This window comes from Mustela nigripes, chromosome 6 (genome assembly GCF_022355385.1).
Source record: "Mustela nigripes isolate SB6536 chromosome 6, MUSNIG.SB6536, whole genome shotgun sequence".
Taxonomy (NCBI): Eukaryota; Metazoa; Chordata; class Mammalia; order Carnivora; family Mustelidae; genus Mustela; species Mustela nigripes.
The window spans coordinates 98,562,600-98,587,122 of record NC_081562.1 but is presented as its reverse complement, the minus strand read 5'-3'; the positions used below and the strand labels follow the sequence as shown (position 1 = coordinate 98,587,122).

Genomic DNA, 24,523 nt, shown 5'->3' with positions numbered 1-24,523 from the left:
TCCCATAAATGAAATCTTTTAAAAAAAAATGGTTTTATAGGGGCGCTTGGGTGGCTCAGTAGTTAAGTGTCTGCCTTCAGCTCAGGTCATGATCCCACAGACCTGGGACTGAGCCCCACATCAGGCTCCCTGTTCAGCAGGAAGCCTGCTTCTCCCTCTCCCACTCCTCCTGCTTGTGTTCCTTATTTTGCTATGTCTCTCTCTGTCATATAAATAAATAAAAGCTTTAAAAGAAAAAATAAATTGATTTTATAAAGAAAATCATGTAATTAGAAATAGCAAAAGTTGTTGAAACAGTATATTATATTTTAGAATTTGTCCCTGGTGGGGGTGGAACAGAAGCTGTTGGAGATGGGAGAAGTAAAGGTTTTTAGGAACCTTCTTTTCATGTAGTTAACATCATTGACTGGAGTCAGACTATCTGGATTCAGAACCTAACTTCACCTACTGGCCAAGTGACCATGGGCAAGTTTACTTGTCTGTAAAATTGAGATAATAATAACACAAAAATTAAATGAGTTGATTCATATGAAACAGAACAATGCCTGACATAATTTGCACTCGTCACTTGTAGCTATAGGAATGCATTTTTATAATTGTCATTGCCTTTATTAGATACCTTACATATGCATGGAAAATTTAAATTTTCTAAACCCTTTGTCATTTATAACCTTCATCCTCTGACAACAGTATGAGTCCATGGTGGAGAGAGAGGGAAGGGAGTATTTCTTATGAATGATGGGTTCACTTGAGCCCAGAAGCGGGTCAGTAACCTGCCCAAGGTCACACAGGTTTATTTAGTGACAGAGCTGGGAGTCTCATCCAATTCTCTAAATTCCCTGTTGTTCCTTCCCAGTAGTCTCATAAGCAGGACTATGAAAACTCGAGGTAAGTTTCACTGTGGTATACATTAAGACCATGTAACTCCCTAATTACATTTTGGGTTTTCCCTCTTTGAATTATACCCCAGGAACAGCTCACCAGTGAGTGCTTGTGGGTGGCTAAAGAGTGTGTTTTTTGTTTCTTTTTTTTTTTTTTAAGGTTTTATGTATTCATTTGAGAGGGAGAGCATGAGAGGGGGGAGGGTTAGAGGGAGAAGCAGACTCCTGGTGGACCTGGCCCCTGGACTCCAGGACCATGACTCAAGCCAAAGGCAGCCGCCCAACCAACTGAGACACCCAGGCACCCTGAGAGTGTGTTTTGTTAGTGTAAAATCCTGGCAAACTCTAAATTTCAACATCACATAGCAGAGAGTTATATTGTATTAAAATGATGGTGTCCTCATCTAACTCATATTTAAAGTCCAGCTCTAGCCCTCTTCGCTATGGAACTTTGAGTCACTTTTGTCCTTTGGTAAAATGAGAGTCATACTACTTTACTGCCCAAATAAGGATCTGGATTGTTTGTGTTCATTTAAGTGTTTTCAGATAGAGACTCTGTATCTCACTTACCTTTAGCCTGCTGCTTGGGGAGGACAAAGACAGATTGAAACCTAGCTCTGTCACTTAGTGCTTTGAGGGGTTGGACTAGTCACCTGATCTTTATGAGTCTTAGTTTTCTTATCTGCAAAACAGGGATATTGGAATGTATTTTGCAGGACTGTTGTAAGGATTCGAGGTAACCTAATAAAGAACGTGGCCTGAGGAAAGGACCAGTGATGATGGTTACTGAGGCTCTGGAATTTCTACCTGTACACAGGTGGAGTCCTAGTTTGTGTACCAAAAATGGCATTGAATAAACTATTAAAGGTTGGAAAGTCAAAATTGAAATAACCTAGAGCTTTCTGTATTAGAAAAAATATTTAGAATATATAGCAAAATGTTATCAAAATTAACTTCCTCATGATAGAAAATCAAGTAGGTTTTTTGAAGTTATATCTTCTAACATTTTACAGTATATGTGTCTGCTTTTGTAGCAATGAATGGTTTTTTTTTAAACACAAAAAATAATTGTACCATATTAACAGGTGTGTTCCCAAGATGGCTGATTTCCCACCTTCCTTCTACTTTTCTAATCTGCTAAAATGAATATGTTTGCATGAATAAGAGAAAAATTAAAAGTGTATTCTTAATAGGCATAATCACCACCCTCAGATGGAATCAGCAGTGGATTAGAACTCAGAAAAATGTGGATTTCTTGAGAAATACATGAAGATATTTTAGGACCAATAGATGTAAAAATGATATATTTTTAAAATATTTTATTTATTTATTTGAGAGAAAGAGAGTGAGAGAGGGCACGAGAGGGGAGAAGGTCAGAGGGAGAAGCAGACTCCCCATGGAGCTGGGAGCCCAATGTGGGACTAGATCCTAGGACTCCAGAATCATGACCTGAGCCGAAGGCAGTTGCTTAACCACATGAGCCACCCAGGCACCCTGAAAATGATATTAATAACAATAAGTACCATTTGTTGAGAATTTTCTATGTAAGGCTCTATTTGAATTCTTTATAAGCATTATCTAATTTATGCCTCATAACAATTGGTTCTTGGTTTCAGTTGAAGTTTAAGTTTCTATACATTACCCAATGTCAGGACTCAGAATTTCAAAGGAAAAAAAAAAATCTTGATTATACTAACAGAGGAAATTTTCACTTCTGCTCAGCCAGGGAAACAAAGCTTTGCACAAGATTTATGACTGAGTTCTCATTGGACTGGGTCCTCTCAGCTGTTAGCTGTCATGCAGACCTTAAACTACCATATAGTAAATTCTCTTTCTCACATTTCTCTTAATTGGGCAACTTGTGGGTGGAGGGGCGATGGGGGTGGAATTGACTGAATATCTTTTTCTTGAATTAGGCTTAAGGGACAGCATAGCAGAAAAAGGATACAGGTAGCAGTAAGGGAAGAGGTTTATTAAGTAGTCATATTGAACCCTGGTTTTGTACCTCTTCAGGTATGGGAGGTTCTGGGTGAGTAAATCTCCTTCAATAGTAGGTAATGAAAATGAACTTGGTATCTGTCTTCCTTTTAGCCTTTGGATCCCAGAGTGATCAGGAAGAGATGTTAGGTTAATTTTGAAGGAAGTCTCAAATCTGAGTGTTTGTACCTATTTCCCTGCTGACTATTAAACCTTTTCTTTCTTTCACATATTGCTGTATTCACAGCTCATGAATTGTCTTATATCTTGGACTTTTTGATGGGTTGGCTTTGTTTTGTCTCTTGGGTGTACTTACTCATGCAAAGAACCCTTTTGGAAGTTTTGAAATGTAATTTTGAAAGTATTTTTGTGAGTTCTTTACAGAAGAAGAGGGATGTCCCAGCTTATTCATCTTTATATAAAAGCAACTAGTATGAGTCCTATCATTGGCATTTTGATACATTTTTGTCAGACGAATAGATGAGTTCTTGTTTTAGTTCAAGGAGACTTCTCTAAGTATTGGAGTTGCCAGATGGTAGTACAGGCTGCTCTTGGGAGACAGTAAATTCCAGGCAGGCATGGACTTGGGAGAATTTGATCACCAGACAGCAGATAGGGCCAAATGATTTCTAAGGCTTATTGTAAACTTGAGATTCTGTAATCCTTCTATTCTCTAACATGTGTCCAAAGAAGAGAGATACAGAAAGTAAATTGGAACACATTATTCAGTAAAGCCTTTGATATCAGAGATGGTTAATGGAATTTGTACCAGCCCTGGGAGAAGTGTTTTTCTCAGATTTCTTGAGTCAGCTGAACAGTTCTTGAAAAAGAGTTCCAATAAGATTGGACTTCAGATCATCTTCCAGATTTAGGTTGAGCCCCGGGAGAGAATGGTGAGAAGGAGAAACTGTTCTAGTATTTACAGTTCCAAGAGAGTAGTGTGAGGGCCCCTCGGTGGCTCAGTTGATTAAGTGACTTCCTTCGGCTCCGATCACGATCCTGGGGTCTCGGGATGGAGTCCTGCATCAGCCTCCCTGCCCAGCAGGGAGTTTCCTTCTCCCTCTGACCCTCCCCCATCTCATGCTCGCTTACTCGCTCTCTCTCATTCTTTCTCTCTCAAGTAAATAAATAAAATATTTTTTTAAAAAAAGAAAACTAGTGTGAGTTTTAGAGTAAGTCAAGCCATTGTCATCCAGTTTACAAATAAATTCACTTAAAAGCTGAGAAGTAACATTACTTACTAAATGTCACCAAGTTTTGATTGGTTTTCCATACACCATTTACACTGCTGCCTCATTTCTGAGGTCCCATCAAATTATCATTAATCTCAATTTTGTTTCTCTTGTTACATCTGTGACAATTGAAGAAGGTGTAAGTTTATCCAAAAAGCTTAGAATTTCTGTCAGAGAGTACAAATGGTAGTCTAGAGGCAAAATCTGGCACAGAGCTGGGTTTTGTTAGGCCTGTAGTCTGTTTTATTTTAATAGAATTAATTGCTGACATTTAAGAATTTGGAAATTTTGCCCCAAAATCCAAATTTCAGGCTTCTCTCAAAAAACAAAATCAGATTTAGCTTAACCTCCATCAAGCTTCCAATGTAGCAAGTGCTACCTGGAGCTTGGTGGCTAACAAGCTATGGTCATTTCCTTCTCTTGTTGTTTTACATCCTGTCCACTTCCCTCATTTATGGGACTTACCTGGCTTCTGAGGGCATTGGAGTTTTTGACCCTGGCTCTGTATATAATGTTTGCATGCAGATCTTAAGACTCTAAGTAGCTATTCTTTATGTCCACCTCAAGAGGCAACTGCTAAACAATGTAAAGTATTTCACTGGATTTGGGCAGAATGTTCTGCCTTTGGGATGATCCCAGCCAGCCAATCCTGTAACCAGGGTGAAGAAGAAAAATTGTGTCCATCCTGTGCTGTGCTGCCAGCATCCATGAGAGCCCTAGTCCAGGAGACCAGGACTGAAGTGCCCCGGAGATGGTTGCTTGCCTAAACTCAGGGTTACTTGGCACCTGCACTGGGGAAGCATCCAGTGGCATGGCAGAAGGCTTGATGCCATCCATTCAGCCAGCTTTCTCAATGCCGGCAGCTAAGAGAAGATCAGCTTTGCTTGTGAGTAATGTGGGTTCTCACCAGAGACCTCTAAATTTAAAGGGGGGGGGGACATTGTGCTGTGGGTCAAAGTGGAAAGTTTTTGGTCTTGCTGAATTAGTCTCTTTTACATAAAAGGAAGATGGTATGAGAATTCCGAGCACTTCTGCCTGTTTTTAGTAGCCTTTCCACCCTACCCCTAAGGTGCCAAGATAATTAAAAATGTTCCAGGGCTGCAAAAATTAATCATGAAAATAGAAAGAATACAAAGAATTTCTACTGTTTGGTCTCAGAGCTACACATGAATCAGAGTCCTGTGAAATATCATCCTGGATGAGTCCCGTGCTCATCCATTGAGCTTGAAGTTCCATTAAACGTGAAGTTATACATTCATGACCAATTCTGATTTTTACCTAGCTTTCTAAAGGCTTAAAAGGGACGCTCTTATGATTCTGAACAAACTGCGCTTTGGTTCTAATAAGAAAAAGGAGTTATGCTTGACCTTGAAATTTTATCCTCATGCTGGCCTAAGACTGAAGCCAGATACCCGAAATTTGTTAAAAGCAGAATGTACTTTTGAAAAGGCTTGGAGCCTGAGGACAAGCCTGAGTAGATTAAAGTGCTCTCAGTCCCTCCGGTGCCCAGGACTGAGTCAGCGACTTCCTGAAAACCTTCATCACTTACTTTACATTTATTTTGTTTTCTTCACTTGCTCCCTTTCCTCACACCCCCTCCTCATTTTTCCTCTCTTACTTCTCTCCCTCTCCTCAATTCTTTTCTCCTTAAGCTGTTTCTCTTTATCTCTTCTTGCTCTCACCTTTCCCTCTTTTTCCCCAGTCTGTCAGTTCATTGTCTTTCATTTTTGTCTTTTTGTAACTCCTGCCTCTACATCAGACACAGGGGTCAGAAAATGGAGGCAGGACAGTAGAGTATCCCCCAAACTGAGAAGGCACTTAACGATCAGAAAGCGAAGCAGGCCAGTCCACACAGTTGACTGAGTCTCATTCAGGGTAACTTGCTGGTGGAGGTTGGGGCGGTCAGTGATCCAGCTGCATGGTTATTTTCCACAAAGTCCAGACCTTAGTCCACGGATTTTGTAGAGCAAGCAAGGGGTCATGTGGGGCATTGTAGTGAGATCCACGGTTCCTTCACATGCTCCTCGAAGGGTTTGCATGCACCTAACTGACAGCTAACCTGTAATCAGATCTTGTGGCCCTACCTGTGCAGGTAAGGGAAAGACTTTGTTGCCTCTCACAGAGTCATGGGAGGCCAAAATGTGCCTCCCCTAGCCTGGCCTTGGTGGGCATTTCTAAAGTAGGTGAAGTAACGTCCAAGGGTCCTGGAACACACACTTCCATGGAAGGTGATCCGGCAAACATGGACAAGATGGCGGGCCAAAGATGGAGTCACTGTTGTTCGTGCTCCCACCACAGAGTGCTGTTTAACAGAGTGAAACTGAACAGAAGTAGTACACAGTTTGGGCAGAGACGTGGGAAGGAAAGTTTCAAGTAAAAGGCCATGTCTAGGTCATGAATGTGTAGCTAGGAAAGAGGTGGAGAGAAGTTCCCTGGTACTGGGGATTTGGAGGAAGGGCAGTGTTTCACAACAACACACTGGGCTATTCCCACATCGATCCTATTTAAAAATGAATCTCTTCCAGATAAAAGCAGCTATGGGAATGAGTGGACCTGGCAGAGGCCATAAAACTTAGTATCTGAGATCTTACAAAGAGCGTATCAAGAGGTATAAGATTAGGAAATCCTAGCAGTTTTGCTTTAGTATTTCTGAACTGCTTTTTATTGTGAAGATTAAATGATACAATGTCTTTTAAGAAGTGTACTTTTTAAAGTAAATTATAAGACGAATGGACCCCAAACAAGACAAGAAAGGTAGAAGATAGGTATTTTAAATAATGTGTCATTTTAAGCTACTTTTTAAATTTAAAACTTAAATCTAATTAAAGGAAAATAGAAGTCAGCTCTGATCATGTAGGTACTTATAAATCCTTCCATTCCATATCCTCAGTATTGTATTGAATGTGGGTGACATTTTTTTCCCTTATCTAAATTAACATAACGTAATTTTAAAAAATCTGTTGTTAAGGATTTGGCAGGAAATGTCATTTTCTGGTAATTTCATTAGTTAGAACATAGTTCTACAGCTATCTTTTCTAATGTGAATAATATGCATTTGTTTTTAACTTACTAAATATATAAATTGAAACATTCACAATAGTAAGTGAAGGTGGAACAGAATAAAAATAGTATCCCTTACCCTTTTAGAGGATTTTTTTTTTTTTTTTAAGATTTACTTGTTTGAGAGAGAGAGAACACATAAGCATAGGGGGAAGGGACAAATGGAGAGGGAGAGAGACTCCAGCACTCTCCACTGAGTATGGAGCCCGACATGCGGCTCAATCCCACAACCCCAAGACCATGACCTGAGACGAACTCAAGAGTTGGATAGTTAGCTGACTGAGTCACCCTGGAGTTCCTAGAGTATTTACTTTTAAATCCTCCTAGTAATTGATGAGCCTCTGCTTATCACGGTGCAATATGGAACAAATTGCCATCCGTGTAATACCCTGAACTTTCCAGATAGTCCTGTGCCTGGGGCTTTGCTCAGGCTGCTCCTTTTGCCCATAATACCCTTACTGTACCCACCCCCAACTTGGCACTTTCCTACTTGTCTGCCAACTCCAGTTTACGTGGGCAGTTTGCTGTTTGTTCCTGTGTGTTCTCCCAGCACATGCTTCCATTACAGGATTTACTGCATTGCACTGTAAATGATGATCATTATAACAACAACAGTTATTTGTTTTCATGTCTGTAGACTAGGAGCTCACCTGAGAGGCCCCGGGGCACGACGCAGTTGTTTTGTTTTCCCAGAGCTCAGCACCTGGAGGGTGCTCAGTAAATGTTTGTCGGATGACTAGCGGAAGCCTTTCTTTTCTCACTTGCTTACTTGTTAAATGGACATTGTTGAGTGAACCTGTTGAATTCCATTTTTTGCAGATTGTGTGGGTATAAGTTGCATGTGTCTTCGGGATCAGAAATACCATTTTAATACAGAGTTTGGCTCATATCTGAGGATAAAATAAAATAATGTAATTTTTGATATGAAGGTATTCTATCAAATTAGATATTTTATTTGGTACTTTAAAGGGATACTGTAATGAAGAGAATTAATGTTTCTGACATTTGAAAAGATTTATTTATTTTTTTATTTGAGAAAGAGAGAGCAAGCGCACACAGTGGAGAGGGGCAGAGGGAGGAGAGAGAATCTCAAGCAGACTCCCCACCGAGTACGAAGTCCGTCTCGGGGGTTGATCTCACAGTCCAGCTATCACCACCTGAGCTGAAATCAAGAGTCGGACACTCAACCGACTAAGCCACCCAGGAGCCCTCTGTTTTCTACAAGCCAGTTTTAATGAGCTGATTGCTGTTCAGTATTTTCTTAAGCCTGAAAAATCTTGAAAGATGCACATATTAATATACGTGTGTGTGTGTGTGTGTGTGTGTGTGTGTGTGTGTGTGTGTGTGTTTTAATGGTATCTCTTTTAAGGCTTTTTTAGCCTGAAGCTTGAAAGGCATTTATTCTATGATCGAGAACTGTGAAAGTCAGTAAATGTAAACTTTATGTTGAGGAGCACAAGCACTTGACCACTTTCTGCTTGCCTTGTATCATCACCTCCTGGGCCAGAGTTCCAGCTCCTGGGAGCCAGAAGTCATTGGAGCTCTCACTTACTGAACTATAGTTAAGTCAGTGTAAGATATAAAGTTGCCAATAGCAATTGAATGAAAGTCTGTGGTAGAGACTTAAAGAAAATTAAGTGAAATGATTAGTGTTTCCTTTGGCATTTTCCTAGATGAAGGTATCCTCTGTGGTAGAAGTAGAATATAAAATTCCTTTAACTGGGAGATGTGTAAAATATGATAGTCAGTGGTTTTAACTAGAGTCTCTTCCACTGTTGACCAAATAGGGCATGGTTAATGGGGGAAACCTTGTGGGGCTGGATGCCAGAAGGACCTGATGGAGCAAAGAAAAAAGGAGGTAGTAATGTGACAGTGACCTTGGGGAGAGGGAAATGGAAAAACCATTTTATGAATTAGCAGAATTTGGGTCCTGAGTCCATAATGTACATAACTAAGCCTTCTGACAACCTGCAATCTTTACTAAAACATTCACCAGAGATAGTTACTGAACATCTATTATGTGCTCTATGGAAATTTAAAGACATGATATTTGTATTCAGGGATTTATAATCTGTGTAGTTCAAAGCTTTACAGTAATTTTAACATACTAACAATTTATAACAGTTTACAGTTTAAAAGAGCAACTTAAATAAGCACAATTTAAGAACAGCAGTAGTAAACCTAAATTCACAGTTTCCCATAAAGTTACAACATTCAGGAAATACTAGGGAATTAGTATTAGTCACTTAACTAGTTTTTATAAAATATTTGAGTTTTTCAGGGAAGGAAGAGGTTCTTTTGGCTTTCTTAACTAAGTAAATACTAGGAATGTAATCATTGCTTTTCTAAATGATGCTAGCGAGATTCTTGGCAGTTAAATTTTATTTGATACATTAAGTTATATACAGTGTCTGTATACATTCAAACAAATTACTTAGAAGGCCAACCTGGATCACTTGGGCTTGCTTTGTGTAATTATACATTTATGGGTAATTGTTGAACATTATAATTTTGTATCATAAACTTTGGAGTCAGACAAACCTGAATGGAAATCTAAGATTTAGTACTTAATAATTGTATGACTTTGGACAAAATATCCTCTCTCTACTTTGGTATCCTCTTCTATTTAATGGAAGCACTACATAATATGATTGCTGTAAAAATTAAATGAGCTAAGCTGTATCAAGTACCTGTCACGGAATCTGGAACATAGTAAGAACTCAATAAGTATTCTCTTGGTATTTACCATGTAAATGGTAAATTGCTTGGGAGGCTACATTGTACACTTTTAAATTATAATTACTGCAATGAGGAGAAGAGCCTTAATTTGAAAAAGGCTCAGTTTGGGGGGCCTAACTGGTTCCATTAGTAAAGATGTAACTCTTGAATCTCACAATTGTGAGTTTGAGCCCAGCGTTGGGTGTAGAAATTATTACTTAAAAATCTTTGTTAAGCCTCTGCCTTTGACTCAGGTCGTGATCCCAGGGCCCTGGGATTGCGCTACCACATCGCATCAGGCTCTCTGCTGAGCAGGGAGCCTGCTTCCCCCTCTTTCTCTCTGCCTGCCTCTCTGCCTGCTTATGATCTTTCTGTCAAATAAATAGATAAAAACTTTTTATTTTAAAGAAGTTTTCCATTCTTAAAACTTACTCCAAAAAAATATGCAAGCTTTTCTACTTATTCCATGAGACTTAATGTTGAATTATATCAGGAAAGAATGTCAACGTTTTGAGAATGCCTTGAACCTTTGAAAGGTCAGCAACACAAGCCATTTCAAAATGTAAATCTTAGATCAGTGGTTTTCACACATGGTCTTTTTCTGGTAGTAAAAATCAATCTACTAATACAGCCTGAAATGTCCTTGCTTAATTATGGGGAAGTTAACGAAATCTTACCTCTTGTGCATTCCAAATACAGGCATGACGATGAATCATTCAGCTCTGTACTTCCTTAAACTGGCCTTTCCTGCAATGTATTACACTCCAATTGATCCCCTTAAGTTACTGCCTTTTATCCTGGCTAACTGGCTTTCATGGGGGGAGGGGTGCAAATTTGTTTTCCATACTTCACCTGAAAATGTTATCTAGGCCAAAATGTAATATTTGGCTTTCAAAAGCTATGAAAACTGAAGCATTTATACTAAGCTTTTATCCTAAAATAATACTGAGGTTAATGTCCTTTCAAATGAAGATGTTGTAATGACAACTCAAGGAAATGTGTGCAGCCTCTCTTTAAGTGTCAGAAATGTTGTAAAATTGACTTTCCTTTTATATCCCAAACAATGAAGATTAACTGTACCGAGAGGACAGTTAACCTTGTTTTATTCCAAAAGGTTTTATCATAATTCTACTCCCTCCACAAACGTGCTAGCCATCTCTAGAGTTCTAAGATGAGAACATGGTTTTTAGCTTAGAATGGAAGCAACTTGATTTCATATAAGTCTATGCTATTTATTTTGCTTCAATTGTTGGTGATCCCCTAATTTAAAAGTAGAAAGACTAGAGACAGGCAGTAACCTGGAAGGTTACATTTGGTCCAGCCATTCAAAGCTTTCTTCCCTAGAATATAACTCTTCTGGGCCAGAATATCAAAAATATCATTTTTACTTTAAGGAACTACATTTCCATTCCCCAAATTTGCACAGCCTTCAAAATCCTGCATATCCTTTGAAAGCAGTACAGGGTCAATGCCCTCTGAAGCTGTCACTGATGATAATCCCAATTGGCCCATGATCATTTCTTTTCTGAAAGTCCTTTAGGCTATGTAGTCAATATTATCAAATGTAGAACATCTTTCTTCTTTTTTCATTACATATTTTATGATAATTGGCCAATACAGTTCATTACAAGATGAGGACGTCTTTTCATTTCTTGTTAAAACCTTTCATTTTCTTTGGAAGGGTGAATAGACATCTATAATTAGCAGTCATTCTGCAGTTGAGGAGTCCAAAGAAGTCATTCCTTCTCCAAGGTCACACTCCTAACTGCAACTAGTGTCTTGCCTCCTCTGTATTCTGTCTCGTACGTGCATTGTGCTTAAGTTCTGTCTTCTCATCAAACCTGCTAATTCTTCAAAAACCTCTTCTGATGAGAACTCCACATTTCAGATTCCACCTATGAGAAACTTGGTTGCTAATGTCCTCAGATCCTAGAGGAGCTCTGTCCTAGAGATGGGCCACATTTCTAATTTTAGATTTTTTAATAGTTATTTTTAAGAAGTGAAAGGAAACAGATTAACAGGTAAAGTTAATGTCAGTCATGTCTTTTCTATAAGCCAATGTCTAGAGTTTTTTCCCAGTGTCCACATTTTTAAATGTCAGCATTAAAATTTTCAGTGAGACATTTTTACATCCTTCCTTCTTCCTAATAAGATGTTGAAATCTCACCTGTATTTTTACCCTGCCAGCACATCTCAGTTTGGACTAGCCACATTGGAAGCTCTCAGTACAGCTCTACAGGTTTCTCCACAATGTAGTTGAAAATCAGCTTCTGCTTTCTGATAGCAAATTAAATGGAAATACTCATTAGTTCCACACCAGATGACAGAAATGAGTGATTCATGACTAATTAAAATAATAGGCTTAGGCAGGGGAGAACATGAATACCATTCATTCTTGTGAGAGTTTTATTGTTGGTTTGTTTTGCCTAATAATTCATAATTCAAACAGGGAACCATACAGTGTACAAAAGAAATTCTGATTTCTTGAGGTGTAAGATGCTTAGCATTTCATTTATTTAATTAGTTATTTGTGTGATTTTCTGGAATGCAAGTCTGATTATGTATCCTCCTTAAGCAGAATTGTTCAGTCCTTTGCTTGTGTTTCCTGAAGTAACCCAGTGAAAAGATTCACCTGGGTATTTAATGAAAATCCCCCATTCCAGGTCCTGCCAGACCAACAAGATAAAAATAGCCAGCCAAGGGGATTGGACACAGGTATTTTTAATAAGCACCCCGGGTGGTTTTTATCATCAAGCCAGTCTGGGAAACTGACCCAAGATAGAAAATCTTACTCCTTAGTTCTCTGCAAGGGGCTGCCCTAGGCTTATGACCAGACCCCCTAGCAGTCCAGGATTGAGTTTCCACAGCAGAGACACCCTTGGTATAAGTCTCCTTGTTCTCTCCCTCCTCCTGCAGGTGAGTTTGCTCTTCCTTCAGCCCAGAGTACCCTTACCCCTATGTGTATCAGCAAACTGCCAGGTCAATCTCAAGGTAACCTTCTCAACACTTGCCCCTCTGCCCAAGCATGGAAACTTCGCCAAATACCTCCATTGCTCTTTGACACACATACTTTAAGACCCTGAAGGTCACTGGCTCTCACTGTCTGCACTGTCTTCTCGCTGAGGATGGGGCTCTGAACTTTCCGCCTGTTCTCTATAGTGCCTAGTAAGGAGCCTGGCACAGAAAAATGGTCAGTGAATATCTTTGTAACAAAAGCCTGCAGATGCTAGTAATAATAGCATCTTTACATTTTCCCAGGTGGTTTGCAGATGGCAGCGTGCTTTTCGTTTCTACTCATTTAATCTTCCCCAGTCTTGTGAGGTGGGACTGTTGTTTCACAAGGTGAAAATTGAGAGGTTAAGCCACTCGTCCCATGTCCCATGATTTTTTTTTAAAGATTTATTTATTTATTTATTTATTTGAGAGATGAAGGAACATGTGCAAGTGGGGAAGGGAAAGAGGGAGAGAGAGAATCTCAAGCAGACTCCCCACTGAGCACAGAGCCCCAGCTGGGGCTTGATCCCAAGCCCCTGAGATCATGACCCAAGCCAAAATCAAGAGTGGGACACTTAACCCTGAGCCATCCAGGCACCCCTGCTGTGATTTTTAATACTACCACTAGAACTCCTGTCTGTGTCCATATTGATGTCACCTAATTTCTGTGTGAAGTATAAGAGAAGCATAAATCTTAGATTTCTACTGAAATAGAGAAATGGTATTTGTTTATGTCTTTGGATTTTTAAAAATTTTATTTATTTATTTGACAGACAGAGATCACAAGTGGGCAGAAAGGCAAGCACAGAGGGCAGCGGGGGGTGGGGAAAAGCAGGCTCCCCGCTGAGCAAGGAGCCCGATGCGGGGCTCGATCTCAGGACCCCAGATCATGACCTGAGCTGAAGGCAGAGATTTAACCCACTGAGCCACCCAGGTGCCACTGTGGATTTTTTTTTCCTCCAAATGTCTAGCATAAAAAATGTATTTGCACCTGGTAGTTAGCTAATTGGCAACTGAAAGAGTGTAAAAATATTCATGTAAGTAGTAAGCATGTGAATAATTGACAGAACCAGTTAGAGCATCACTGGGTTCTTCTCTGAGACATTCCATTGGCTCTTACCTATCATTTGGGAAAATACCTTTTATTCATTAGGTAAAGGTACTGATAAATTTTAACAGAATGTATACTTTTTAAATTATCATAAGGAAAATCTGACCAAATAAGACTATGAAATAATTGAGATGGTTTGTGACAACTTAGAAATGTTGCATTTCTGTCTGCTGAGCGATCGTGAAGTCACACCCAATCTATCGATTTTATGTGCTAGTGCTAGTCATTTAGTAACATATTAAAGAAGCAGCCCCATCTCATGGACTCAATCTTTCCATGAACTATGCATCATTCTGTGGTCTCACACAAATTTATTTCCAAGGATTAGGACTTCCCTTTCTTTATCAACTATAGGAAGAAATGTCTCTGTTTCCTCCTTCCCAAGACAATTTTGTTTTATTTAGTATTGTCAGCAGATTTTTATAGCTTAGAGGAACTGTTTCAATTTTGCTTAACAGATTGAGTAGTTTGAAAGCGTACTTTTTGTGTACTATTTTTGGATTGTTAATGGTGATACTTTCTGTGGTGGCACTCTTAGATCAGAAATGAAATAATAAGTCTTTTTTCAAAAAGCAGCAAATTTTAGCCCTGTTAAAATGGCCATTATTATTATTTAGTAGGTCCTGACCTAGATTTAAATAATGACCGCTTAGAACCTCCTCAGAGATGGTATTTTTCTGCCTAAAAGAGGTTGTGCTATTTGGGAGTCATGGTAATAAGCCCCTCCTAATGTTCTATTAGGCAAATCTTTTCTATACCATTAGAAATTGTGACAATTAACACACCAATGATGCTCATAGTTAGTAAATTTACTACTCTGGCTTACAAACAAATTCAGGATGAAGTAAAAATCCTGAAGCAAGAACCACCATGAAGACATCATTTTAAAGTACTTACCTTTATGTTGTCAAATTTGATTGACTACTAAAAAGTGCTAAGCATGGGAATATGAGGAGTTATTTTGTTAGTACTGATATCGTCATTCTTAGGAATGTATCCACAACCAAAATTTCATGGAATTGTGATACAGCAGTATGTCTTTTGTATAATAGCTGTAAGTCACATATCATTTAACTCACCCACTGAAAGTGTATAATTCAGTGTTTTTAGTGTGTTCATAGGTTTGTAACCATCACCACCATCACTTCTAGAACATTTTCATCATCCCATAAAGAAACCCTATACCCCTTAGCAGTCCCTCCCATTTCTCCCCAACTCTTCCAGCACTAGTAACAACTCAACTGTTTTCTATGGAAAACAGTTTTCTATGATGCACAACTCCTTCTGGTAGGAAGGTAAAGGTAGTCTCTTCTAGACATCTCATAATGTAATCAGTTTCCGTTCATGACTGATTTCATTCACTAAGATTATGTTTCCAGGTTTTATCTATGTTGTAGCACAAATCAGTACTTCATTCCTTTTTATGAAGCCTGAGTAACATTCTATGGCTAGACCACATTTCGTTTATCTGTTCAATTTATGGACAAGTGTGGTGTTCTATTTTCCAGCTATTATAAATAATGTTGCTCTAAATATTTGTATATAAATTTTTGTGTTTTCATTTTTCTTGGGTATGTACCTAGGTAGAAGTAGACTTGCTAAGTCTGTGTTAACTCTGTGTTTAACCTTTTGAAGAAATTACAGATTGTTTTCCAGAATAGCTGTGCCATTTTGCATTCCTACCAGCAACAAATGAGGGTTCCAGTTCCTCCACGTCATTACCAACTCTTGTTATTACCTGTCTTTTTTATTATAACCATCCACACAGGTGTGAAGGGGTATCTCATTTGCTTTTGATTTGCCTCTTCCTGATGGCTAATGATGTTGAGCCACGTTTCATTTGCTATTGGCCATCTGTAGATCTTTTGCGGAGAAAATATCTGTTTAGATTCTTTGCCCATTTTAAAAATTGGATTACTTGTGTTTTTGTTGTTGAGTTGTAAGAGTTCTTTATCTAGATAGAAGTTCCTTATTAGATACATAATTTGCAAATATTTCTCCTAATCTATGAATCATCTCTCCACTTTTTTGGTGGTTATAGCTGTATATCTTTACAGGACATTGTGTCTTACAGGCTCTTCCACAGTCTACCACTGTCCATTCCCCTTTCCATAGCTTCCTGGTACATTTCTTCATTACAACACTGATGTACTGATACTATCAACTTAGGATTTATCCTACCAGAAGGAGTTGTGCATCATAAATCTTTGTAACTCCTGCCTAACACAAAATAGGGGCTCAATAATGGCTTGGTTAACTAAATTAAAATGAAGCTTGAGTCTCAAAAAAATGGTCCAGGTCAATACTAGATACACGAAAGCTAATAGAGTCCTGCAAGAGTGTCTTTAAAGAAGGTGGGTGGGAGGTTGCAATCCCTTCTACAGAAGTAAGACTCACACATTTTCGAGAAATCACTCTTTAATGTGATGCTTTCACCAGTTCCAGCCCTCATGATGACAGTGGTGCTATGTCCTGTAGCCCCCTGTGGTCCCATGAAGGATTGATAAGGTGTGGGTTGCAGTACATCATTGCCTTCTTTGATCTGTTCTGAGCCGTGAGCCAGAATTTATATGACTGTTTATTTTACTCATTTATTAAAATATCTTTTCAGTTCATCAGTGCCATATAAGGTTAGATCACGTCTAGTGAGGTCATGTTAATAAAGCTTTACCATACATGCAGTGAAGTGAGCTCCTCTGACATTGTGCTGCCTTCGGCTCTGGTTTGGTATGAGGAACCCAAAGGTTTTCTCTTCCTAATAAGGCATGTCTTATGGTAGTACCTTTATACTGATATTTTTTTTTCCTTATTTTCTTTTTTGATGATCTTTTCCTCATTTGTCCCCAACTTGTCTAAATTAAAGAGGTGATCAAATGAATTCTCCTTCAGTTTTTGGAGCATGTTTTATTTTCTTACAACAATACCCTAGATTCTGTCCCTTCACATTTTCCTTCCTGAAAATGCTGTTACTGTCCTGTATTCATGGGGAAATTACAGATAATATGAAGTAACAATTACTGCCTGCAAAAAGAAGATGAGTTTTTTTAACCGTTTAAATATAGTCCTCCTTCTCAAAATCCCCTAGCTCTTGATTTTTTAAAAGATTTTTTTTAAGATTTTTAATTTAATTAATAAATAAATAAAATAAGTCTTATTTATTTATTTGACAGAGAGAGAAATCACAAGTAGGCAGAAGTAGGCAAAGAGGCAGGCAGATCCAGAGGGAGAAGCAGGCTCCCTGCTGAGCAGAGAGGCGATGCGGGGCTCGATCCCAGGACCCTGGGATCATGACTGACCCGAAGGCGGAGGCTTAACCCGCTGAGCCACCCAGGTGCCCCAGTTCTTGATTTTAAACGCTGAAGGAAGCAAGCAAGAGAATAATCTAAGAATGAGACTGAAGAAGGAAGCCCACAGAATTTTTGTGTAGTTCTATTGAGATCTGTATTCTTGGCCACTTTTATTTCTTATTTGGCACTAACACTGCTTAAAAGAGGAAAAAAAAAAAAGCCTAGTTGACAGCCTAAGACGATTGATTTATTTTCTCTTAGCGCAGCAAGATGTGCTAAAATTACTAAATCTTAAAAGACTTACTGAGATTCCTGAATGAGAAATATCCCCACCCTTGATTTCTTTTTTCTTCATGAAACAAAAATAGTTCTGTATTTGTGGGGAAAAGAGTTTGGCAGACATGGTGATTATAATACTGTATTGAAAAACACTTACTTTGATTGACTAAAAACCAGATGCTGTTCCTGGTAGTTAAAAGCCTGTAATAATGTTTTCACTCTAGTGATCACCACACTTCTATGCGATTAATAATGGCTCCCCCAACCTAGAGGTAGAGAAACCAAGGAGAGGACACTTGAGAAATGCTTCCTACGCTCCCCAGAGCAGTATTGCCTGGATCATGACCTTACTGAGGGCCTCATTTCATAGTTATTTGGGCCTTTTTTGCCAGGATAAAGTATTTAATCTCCTTAAATCTCAGTTCCTTTTTTGTAAAATGAGGATAATACTCCTACCTACTTCAGTAGGGTATAGAATAGTGTTTGATTATTGTTAGCCATTATTACATTGAGCACGTTTCCTGACTCCCCGTTGAGAACTTGACTACCCTGCTGTTAATGAGTTTGATTAAACATGGCCAAGTGTATACATACATATTGTGAACTCAGTCTTTCCCTGTTGAAGAATAATAGGAAGGAATTGAGATGTTATTTGGACATTGATTTTTCTCTCTCCTTTTTAAAGATTTTATTTTTAAGGAATCTATACACCCAGATGCACCCAGATGTGGGGCTCAAACTCATAACCCCGAGTTCAACTCGGGGGTGGAGAGTTACATGCTCCATGGACTGAGCCAGCCAGGCGCCCCTGGACATTGATTTCTATCAACTGTACTCAATGAGATTCAGCTCTCACTTTTAGGGAATACTCACTACTCCGGGAAGGATGAAATAAAGTTTTCCAGTATGAATCTGCTTGTGTGGAGGTGAACCCTGGATCTCAGACAAGAATAAGTCCGTCGTTACGGCTGTATCTCATTTTCCAGAACACACCGTTTTCATTGTAATAGTCATTTACAGATAGTTTTGCATGATACGCCTTTGCTTTTGTGTTTTCCCTAAATCATTCAAAGACTAACCTTCACCTTCCGAATGTATTAAAATCATCAAAGAATTCTCTTCAGGATTACATGTGTCAATAGAGCTGTTAGTTTGAACGGTGTGTAAAAAGTGAAGACCAAGCGAAGAGCCTTTGATGTTGTGACCAGAATAATGAAGTGCAGTCTCAGGACTCCATTTATGAATGGATTATTTGGATATAGAAAGAAATTATTTTTAGGCACGGCATTCCTATAAACCCAGAAGCTACATGTTTTACAAACTAGAAATTTATGCACTAAATACAAATTACCAGATGTCAGTTTCTGTATGTGCCAACTGGCAAATATGCGGTGGTTCAGAAGTCTGGAAGAAATGATGCTCGCATCTTTGCCATTCAAACTCATAAGGGATAGTTGAGGGAAAATGCTGTTGAAAAAATTACAATGTACGCAGCACCTCAAAGATGTCACGTGTCATGAATTGTTATCTCCAAGGCTTTAATTTTTTTGCCTCATGACTCCATGCATGTTTGTGGCATTGCAAATGTAACCCATGTTTCTGTTCTAATTTCTGACATTCTTTCCTGGGACTTGCCTCATTCTTTTAAAGGGTCAGCAGATTATGTAAAGAATGAATCTAGACCCAGCAATCTCGTAAAGGTCCAATACAGAGCTAAATGTGTCGTAGGATTCTTTACCTTTATCTTGCACGTACCAGCACACCTCACTGATTTTCACAAAACCATCCAATGGATTCTCTTCTTTCCTTAGAAATTCGAGCTCAGCTGGTAGAACAGCAAAAATGCCTGGAACAGCAAACAGAGATGAGAGTTCAGCTTCTCCAGGACCTGCAGGATTTCTTCCGGAAAAAAGCTGAAATTGAGACGGAATATTCTCGGAACCTAGAGAAGTTAGCAGAAAGGTTCATGGCAAAGACAAGAAGCACTAAGGATCATCAACAGTACAAGTAAGAGAGACTTGACTCAAATTTGTCTTTCCAAGGTGATAGCCTACCTTCTTAACACCTCCTTGGTTTTAGAATTTTCCATCTTTGAGAAGCTGTTGATTAGCATATCCCCATATGTAAAAGGCAACTCTTTGCATTTATAATTTATGAGCATCAATGTATCACATTTTAAAAGTGATCTCTTGATATTTTTTCTTGCCAGTAAATGTATATTTGTGGATAACTTTATAAATAAAGAAAAGGTGTGTGTTTATAAAATTTCTGATTACAGAGAAGTGGGAGTCACTCTCTACCAGGTAGATGTTTCAGTGGGCACATTTAAGATGGCTGCTTCTTCAAGCAAAGACCTCAGGATTTCTGTAGTGATTTTGTATGAAAATAAGCAGTAGGGGTTGCTTATGTTTAGGTCCCTCCCCGCCCAGTCATATTTGTGGTTACTGCAGTTGAGACTGACTTAAAACAAGGATCTTTAGGAAAATAATATGACCAAATGCAGTTAAACCTTGAATTAATTAAAAAAACAACAACTTTGAATTAAATGTACTTCCTTTGTTTAAAAAATATATACAGATTTTCTGATATGAAATTTGCTTTGTAATTTAGATCCTAGAGACAGACAAGTAGGCAGACAACTTTAATGGAGAATCCAAGTACTGTGACAGGGTAAGTGCAGACAGACCCGATGGAAATCCATTTAGTAGTGGAGGTGGGGAAGGGAAGGTCAGAGAAAGGTCTTGGAGGAAGTGATACGTAAGTGAAACATGAATGACTAGTTGGCAAGTTGAGGGGCCCAGAGCAGGAGGTTCCAGGCAAGGGGAACATCCTGCATCAGGGATTAGAAGGGAAGGGGTATAAGGCAATTTTGTAGAACAGAAGCAGTTGGGTGGGAGCGAGTAGTGAGGTGGTCAGCAATGTGGCTCCAGATGAAATTGTGCCAGGTCCAGGAGGCTTGTAGATCACACTTGGCAGTTTGGACTTTGTCCTGAGAGCATGAGAAGCCTTTGGAGAGTTTTAATTAGAAGACTGGCCAGCTCAGACCTGAACTTTATTTTTATTTTATTTTTAAAGATTTTATTTATTTAATTTGACAGAGGGAGCAAGACAGCACAAGCAGGGGGAGTGGCAGGCAGAGGGAGAGGGAGAAGCAGGCTCCCTGCTGAGCAAGGAGCCCAATTTGGGACTCCATCCCAGGACCCTGGGATCATGACCTAAGCCGAAGGCAGACACTTAACCAACTGAGCCAGCCAGGCACCCCTTAGACCTGCATTTTAGAATGATGACGAAGACCACAGATAGGACTATGGACGAAGAAGCCATAGTGGAGGAAGGGAGACCATGCAGGGGGCTCACAGTAATGGCGTGCACTAGCAACACTAAAGGGACAAAGAAATAGACTTCTCTGGGAGATAATTAAAAGGCAACACAATCTTCCGGAAATATAGTAGACTTAGGTAATCTGAAAAGTATTTCTTTTATAAAACCCCCAGAAATGCTGATTAAAATATGATAGACATCATTTTGAATGTGTAACTGAACTCATAGGAAAGTAAGGGAAATTTCCAGGGGCCAAAAAGGGAAGAGGAAACCGAAGACTCAAGTGGACATTTATATCCACGCTTTAGTCCCTTATGGGGACTAAAGGTGAGGCCTGTGCAAGGTAGGGCGGTGGGACTAGAGGTTTTCTACCGGCAACCCTTTTGCGCTGCACTCCAGCATAAAATTGGGACCAGCACAACGACTGTCTCAGTGCGTCGGTAAAACAGAAAACCACCAACCCCCTGCAACAACAAGGCCTGTCTGCTCAGCCTGAGCTGCAGACTGGAGGGGTGTCAGAGAGGCCTGTCTTTGTCTTCATCGCTGGCTTTGCTGTTTTCTTTTATACCCTTCTGTGGCCTTAGATCCTACATAAAAAGTAGGGTGGCAGTATCCCCAGGGTACTTTTGCAGAAGCAAATGCAGAATAATTCTAGATAGGGAATTTTTTTTTTTTTTTTAAATGGCAGCCTCTCGTGTTGGCCCAACATAGAAATAGATCTTAGTCATGGTTTCCAGGGTGGACAGATGTCCAATGTACTTGACAGAGACTAGAGCTGGAAAGGAGACTGAAGCCAGTACTCTATTATAGTAATTGTCCCTTTTTAAAGTAAGAAAACTGCCCATTCACCCATTCAGTAAATATTTTTTAATGTCTTCTGTGCACTTGGTAATTGGTTGCGAACTGGGTATGAGCCCATGCACCTTAGTCTGATCCCTTAGGGCTTCAGCTGCCCCTTTTTCTTCCTCCCAGTTTGTGGATGTGTTTTTGTCAAAAGGTAAACCATTTGGAATTTTCTTTGACTTGGGTAAGTTTATTGAATATGGGAATGAAGGTAAGATGGATAATGAGTCTACAGAAAGGACAAATCAAGGGTAGGAAGAAAATCAAGGACAGACTTGATGAAAGAGCTAGATCTGGTTCGAATACTGGCTTTGCTGTGTGGTTTTGGTCATTGCTTACCCTTTCTGAGCCTTGGTTTCCTAATTTGTACAATGAGATTTTGTGACCATTAAATGGGAAACATGATGAAGTGCTTGATGTGACTGATAGCCGGCATGGATTATGTACTCAGTGTTTCCTCTCCTCTCCACCAGATACTTGGTAAGTCTTGGGCACAGCACTCAGCTTGGGGATGTTCATCATGTAGTTCATTATGTCCTTAGCTTAGAGTTACCTCTGACAGAAGACCAAGGCTTAGATCAGCCTTCATCCTACTCAAAGACTCTGAAACCAGCTTTGGTCTTAACAGCAAATCAGCGTGCCTCACTAAGCCTCACTTCTCTCACGGATAGAGGGGATACAAAGAATTTCTGCCTTGAATTGTAGTGGTAAGGATTATGTAGAGTTACTGTGTGTAAAGTCTTTAGAACATCCCCTAGATAAAAATAGCAAACTTTGTAGAGCACTTATTATGGATCTAAGTAAGCATTAAAATATACATATATTAACTGAAATAATCCTCATAAGAATCTTATAAATACTGTTATTTTACCCATTCTCCAAATGAAGTTACAGGCACAAAGAAAAGCTTAAATAATTTGGCCAAGATCACGTAGCTATAAGTGTAGCTGTGGGAATTGAACTCGAACAGTACAGATCCACATTCCTTAGAGTAACTGATGCATGCCCGACAGGTACTGCTGTTATTGGTATTGGTATTTTAGTATTGTTATCATTTATTAAGGCAATATTATGTGTTTATTCAGTGAATGAAATAACATTTATTAAATGCTTACCATGGGGAAGGCACTTAGGATACAAAGACATAGGAAATGTTGTCAAAGTAAGAAATGTTCTCAAAGAATGTATGGGTTACTTCAGCATAAAGGACACATGTAAAAGTCAGTATAACAAGGTGATCTTTATCTCTCAGGCTCACAGGATAGAGAATGTCAATAGAAGGGCTGTTGTCTGTCATAGAACCAGTGCCCCTTGCTTGATGGCTTTGAGAATAAAAGGACATTTTCTAGGTTGGGGCTGTAGTTCTGCTGTGCCAGGAGGCTTTTCTAGTGTGAGCCAGGGCTAGGACCCCAGAAGAGGACTTTCCCCCTGCCCCTGTTCCTGCTTCTACTTCCGTCCTCTACTTTCTCTTCCTTCTGTAGAGCGTTTGGACTTGATTCATTATCAAATCCTGAATCTGAGGAACATATAGGCAGAAAGTGCTGACTTAATGATTTCTTTCCTCAATTAATACTTAGAGTCATAAGTGATCATGAGTCGTAGAATAACATGTCTGATACAGATGGCTCTAGTGTCCCTGAGTTAGCTTAAGCCTCTGGTGCCTTTTCTTCATTTTTCAGTTAGACTTCAAAAAACAAAAAGCATTATACTTTTTCCTTTTTTTTTTTTTTGAAGTAGTAATATACCAGTTAGTTACTTGTTTTGCTTGGAAGTTTTCTTTAAGATTTTTTACAAGTCATCTTTTGTGGTTTATATTCACTTTTAGGTTTATTATCTAGAATAAAATGAGGTAGGAGCACCTGGCTGGCTCCATAGATAGAGCATTGCTGCTCTTGATCCTGGGTTTGGGAGTTCGAGCCCCACACTGGGTGTGGAGCCTACTTAAAAAGGTGAATTAAAATAAAAATATTGGGGGGCACCTGGGTGGCTCAGTGGGTTAAAGCCTCTGCCTTCGGCTCAGGTCATGATCCCAGAGTCCTGGGATCGAGCCCCGCATCCGGCTCTCTGCTCATCGGGGAGCCTGCTTCCTCCTCTCTCTCTGCCTGCCTCTAAACCTACTTGTGATCTCTGCCTGTCAAATAAATAAATAAAATATTAAAAAAAATAAAAATAAAAATAAAAATATTGGAATAAAACAAAGTATGTTTACAAATGTGGAATAGTTTAGTGACAAGTTATAAGCCAGTAAACTTCTTGGTTCTGTTCACGAGCCTCCCAAAAATGTTGTCAAGTTCTGATTCCACAGGAACACGTTTTGGGAAGCTAATGTTTATGTATCAGGGGACTAATAAATAATCCTCAAATGTATGTTCCACGGAAAGCATACCTAGCCAGATCTCTTTTCCAGCAGCAGACTGGACATTCAAAGCAGACTTTGTGCGTAGTGGCAAACCACAGTCTGTCTGTGAGACAATAGTCAATAGATTTTTATGTAAATATAACTACTTTCTTCACAATGGGGTGTTTAAAGCTGAAAGCCTGCCTGTGATTGTGTATATTAGGATCCAATGGCCCATGTCAGGAGTGTGGGTTTTGATTGGTGTTCTTGGTCCAGTGTTTTCCTTCCGAGTCTAGGGAATTGCTGGCTTTCCGCCATCACAGCATGGAAGGCTCTTCTGCTGTTTGCTGAGTAGCCCTCTCTGAGCAACACCCAGAGTAGGAAGAAGAGCGACAATACCCATCTGTTGTGGCTCCTCGTGTGCCTTGGTGACTTCCCTCAGCTGCTTGGACAGCTTCGAAATTGATGGTAATTCCATTTTT

General features: G+C 39.4%; 1 protein-coding gene across 2 annotated transcripts in view; it reads left to right on the top strand.

Annotated features, from left to right (window-relative positions):
• The window catches only part of SRGAP1 (SLIT-ROBO Rho GTPase activating protein 1), a 260,617-nt gene that overhangs the window by 109,505 nt on the left and 126,589 nt on the right, over positions 1-24,523 (top strand). For both annotated transcript variants that reach the window (XM_059403610.1, XM_059403611.1), the window contains exon 2: positions 19,351-19,546. In XM_059403610.1, coding sequence (XP_059259593.1) covers positions 19,351-19,546 — 196 coding nt within the window. The remainder of the gene's footprint in view (positions 1-19,350; positions 19,547-24,523) is intronic.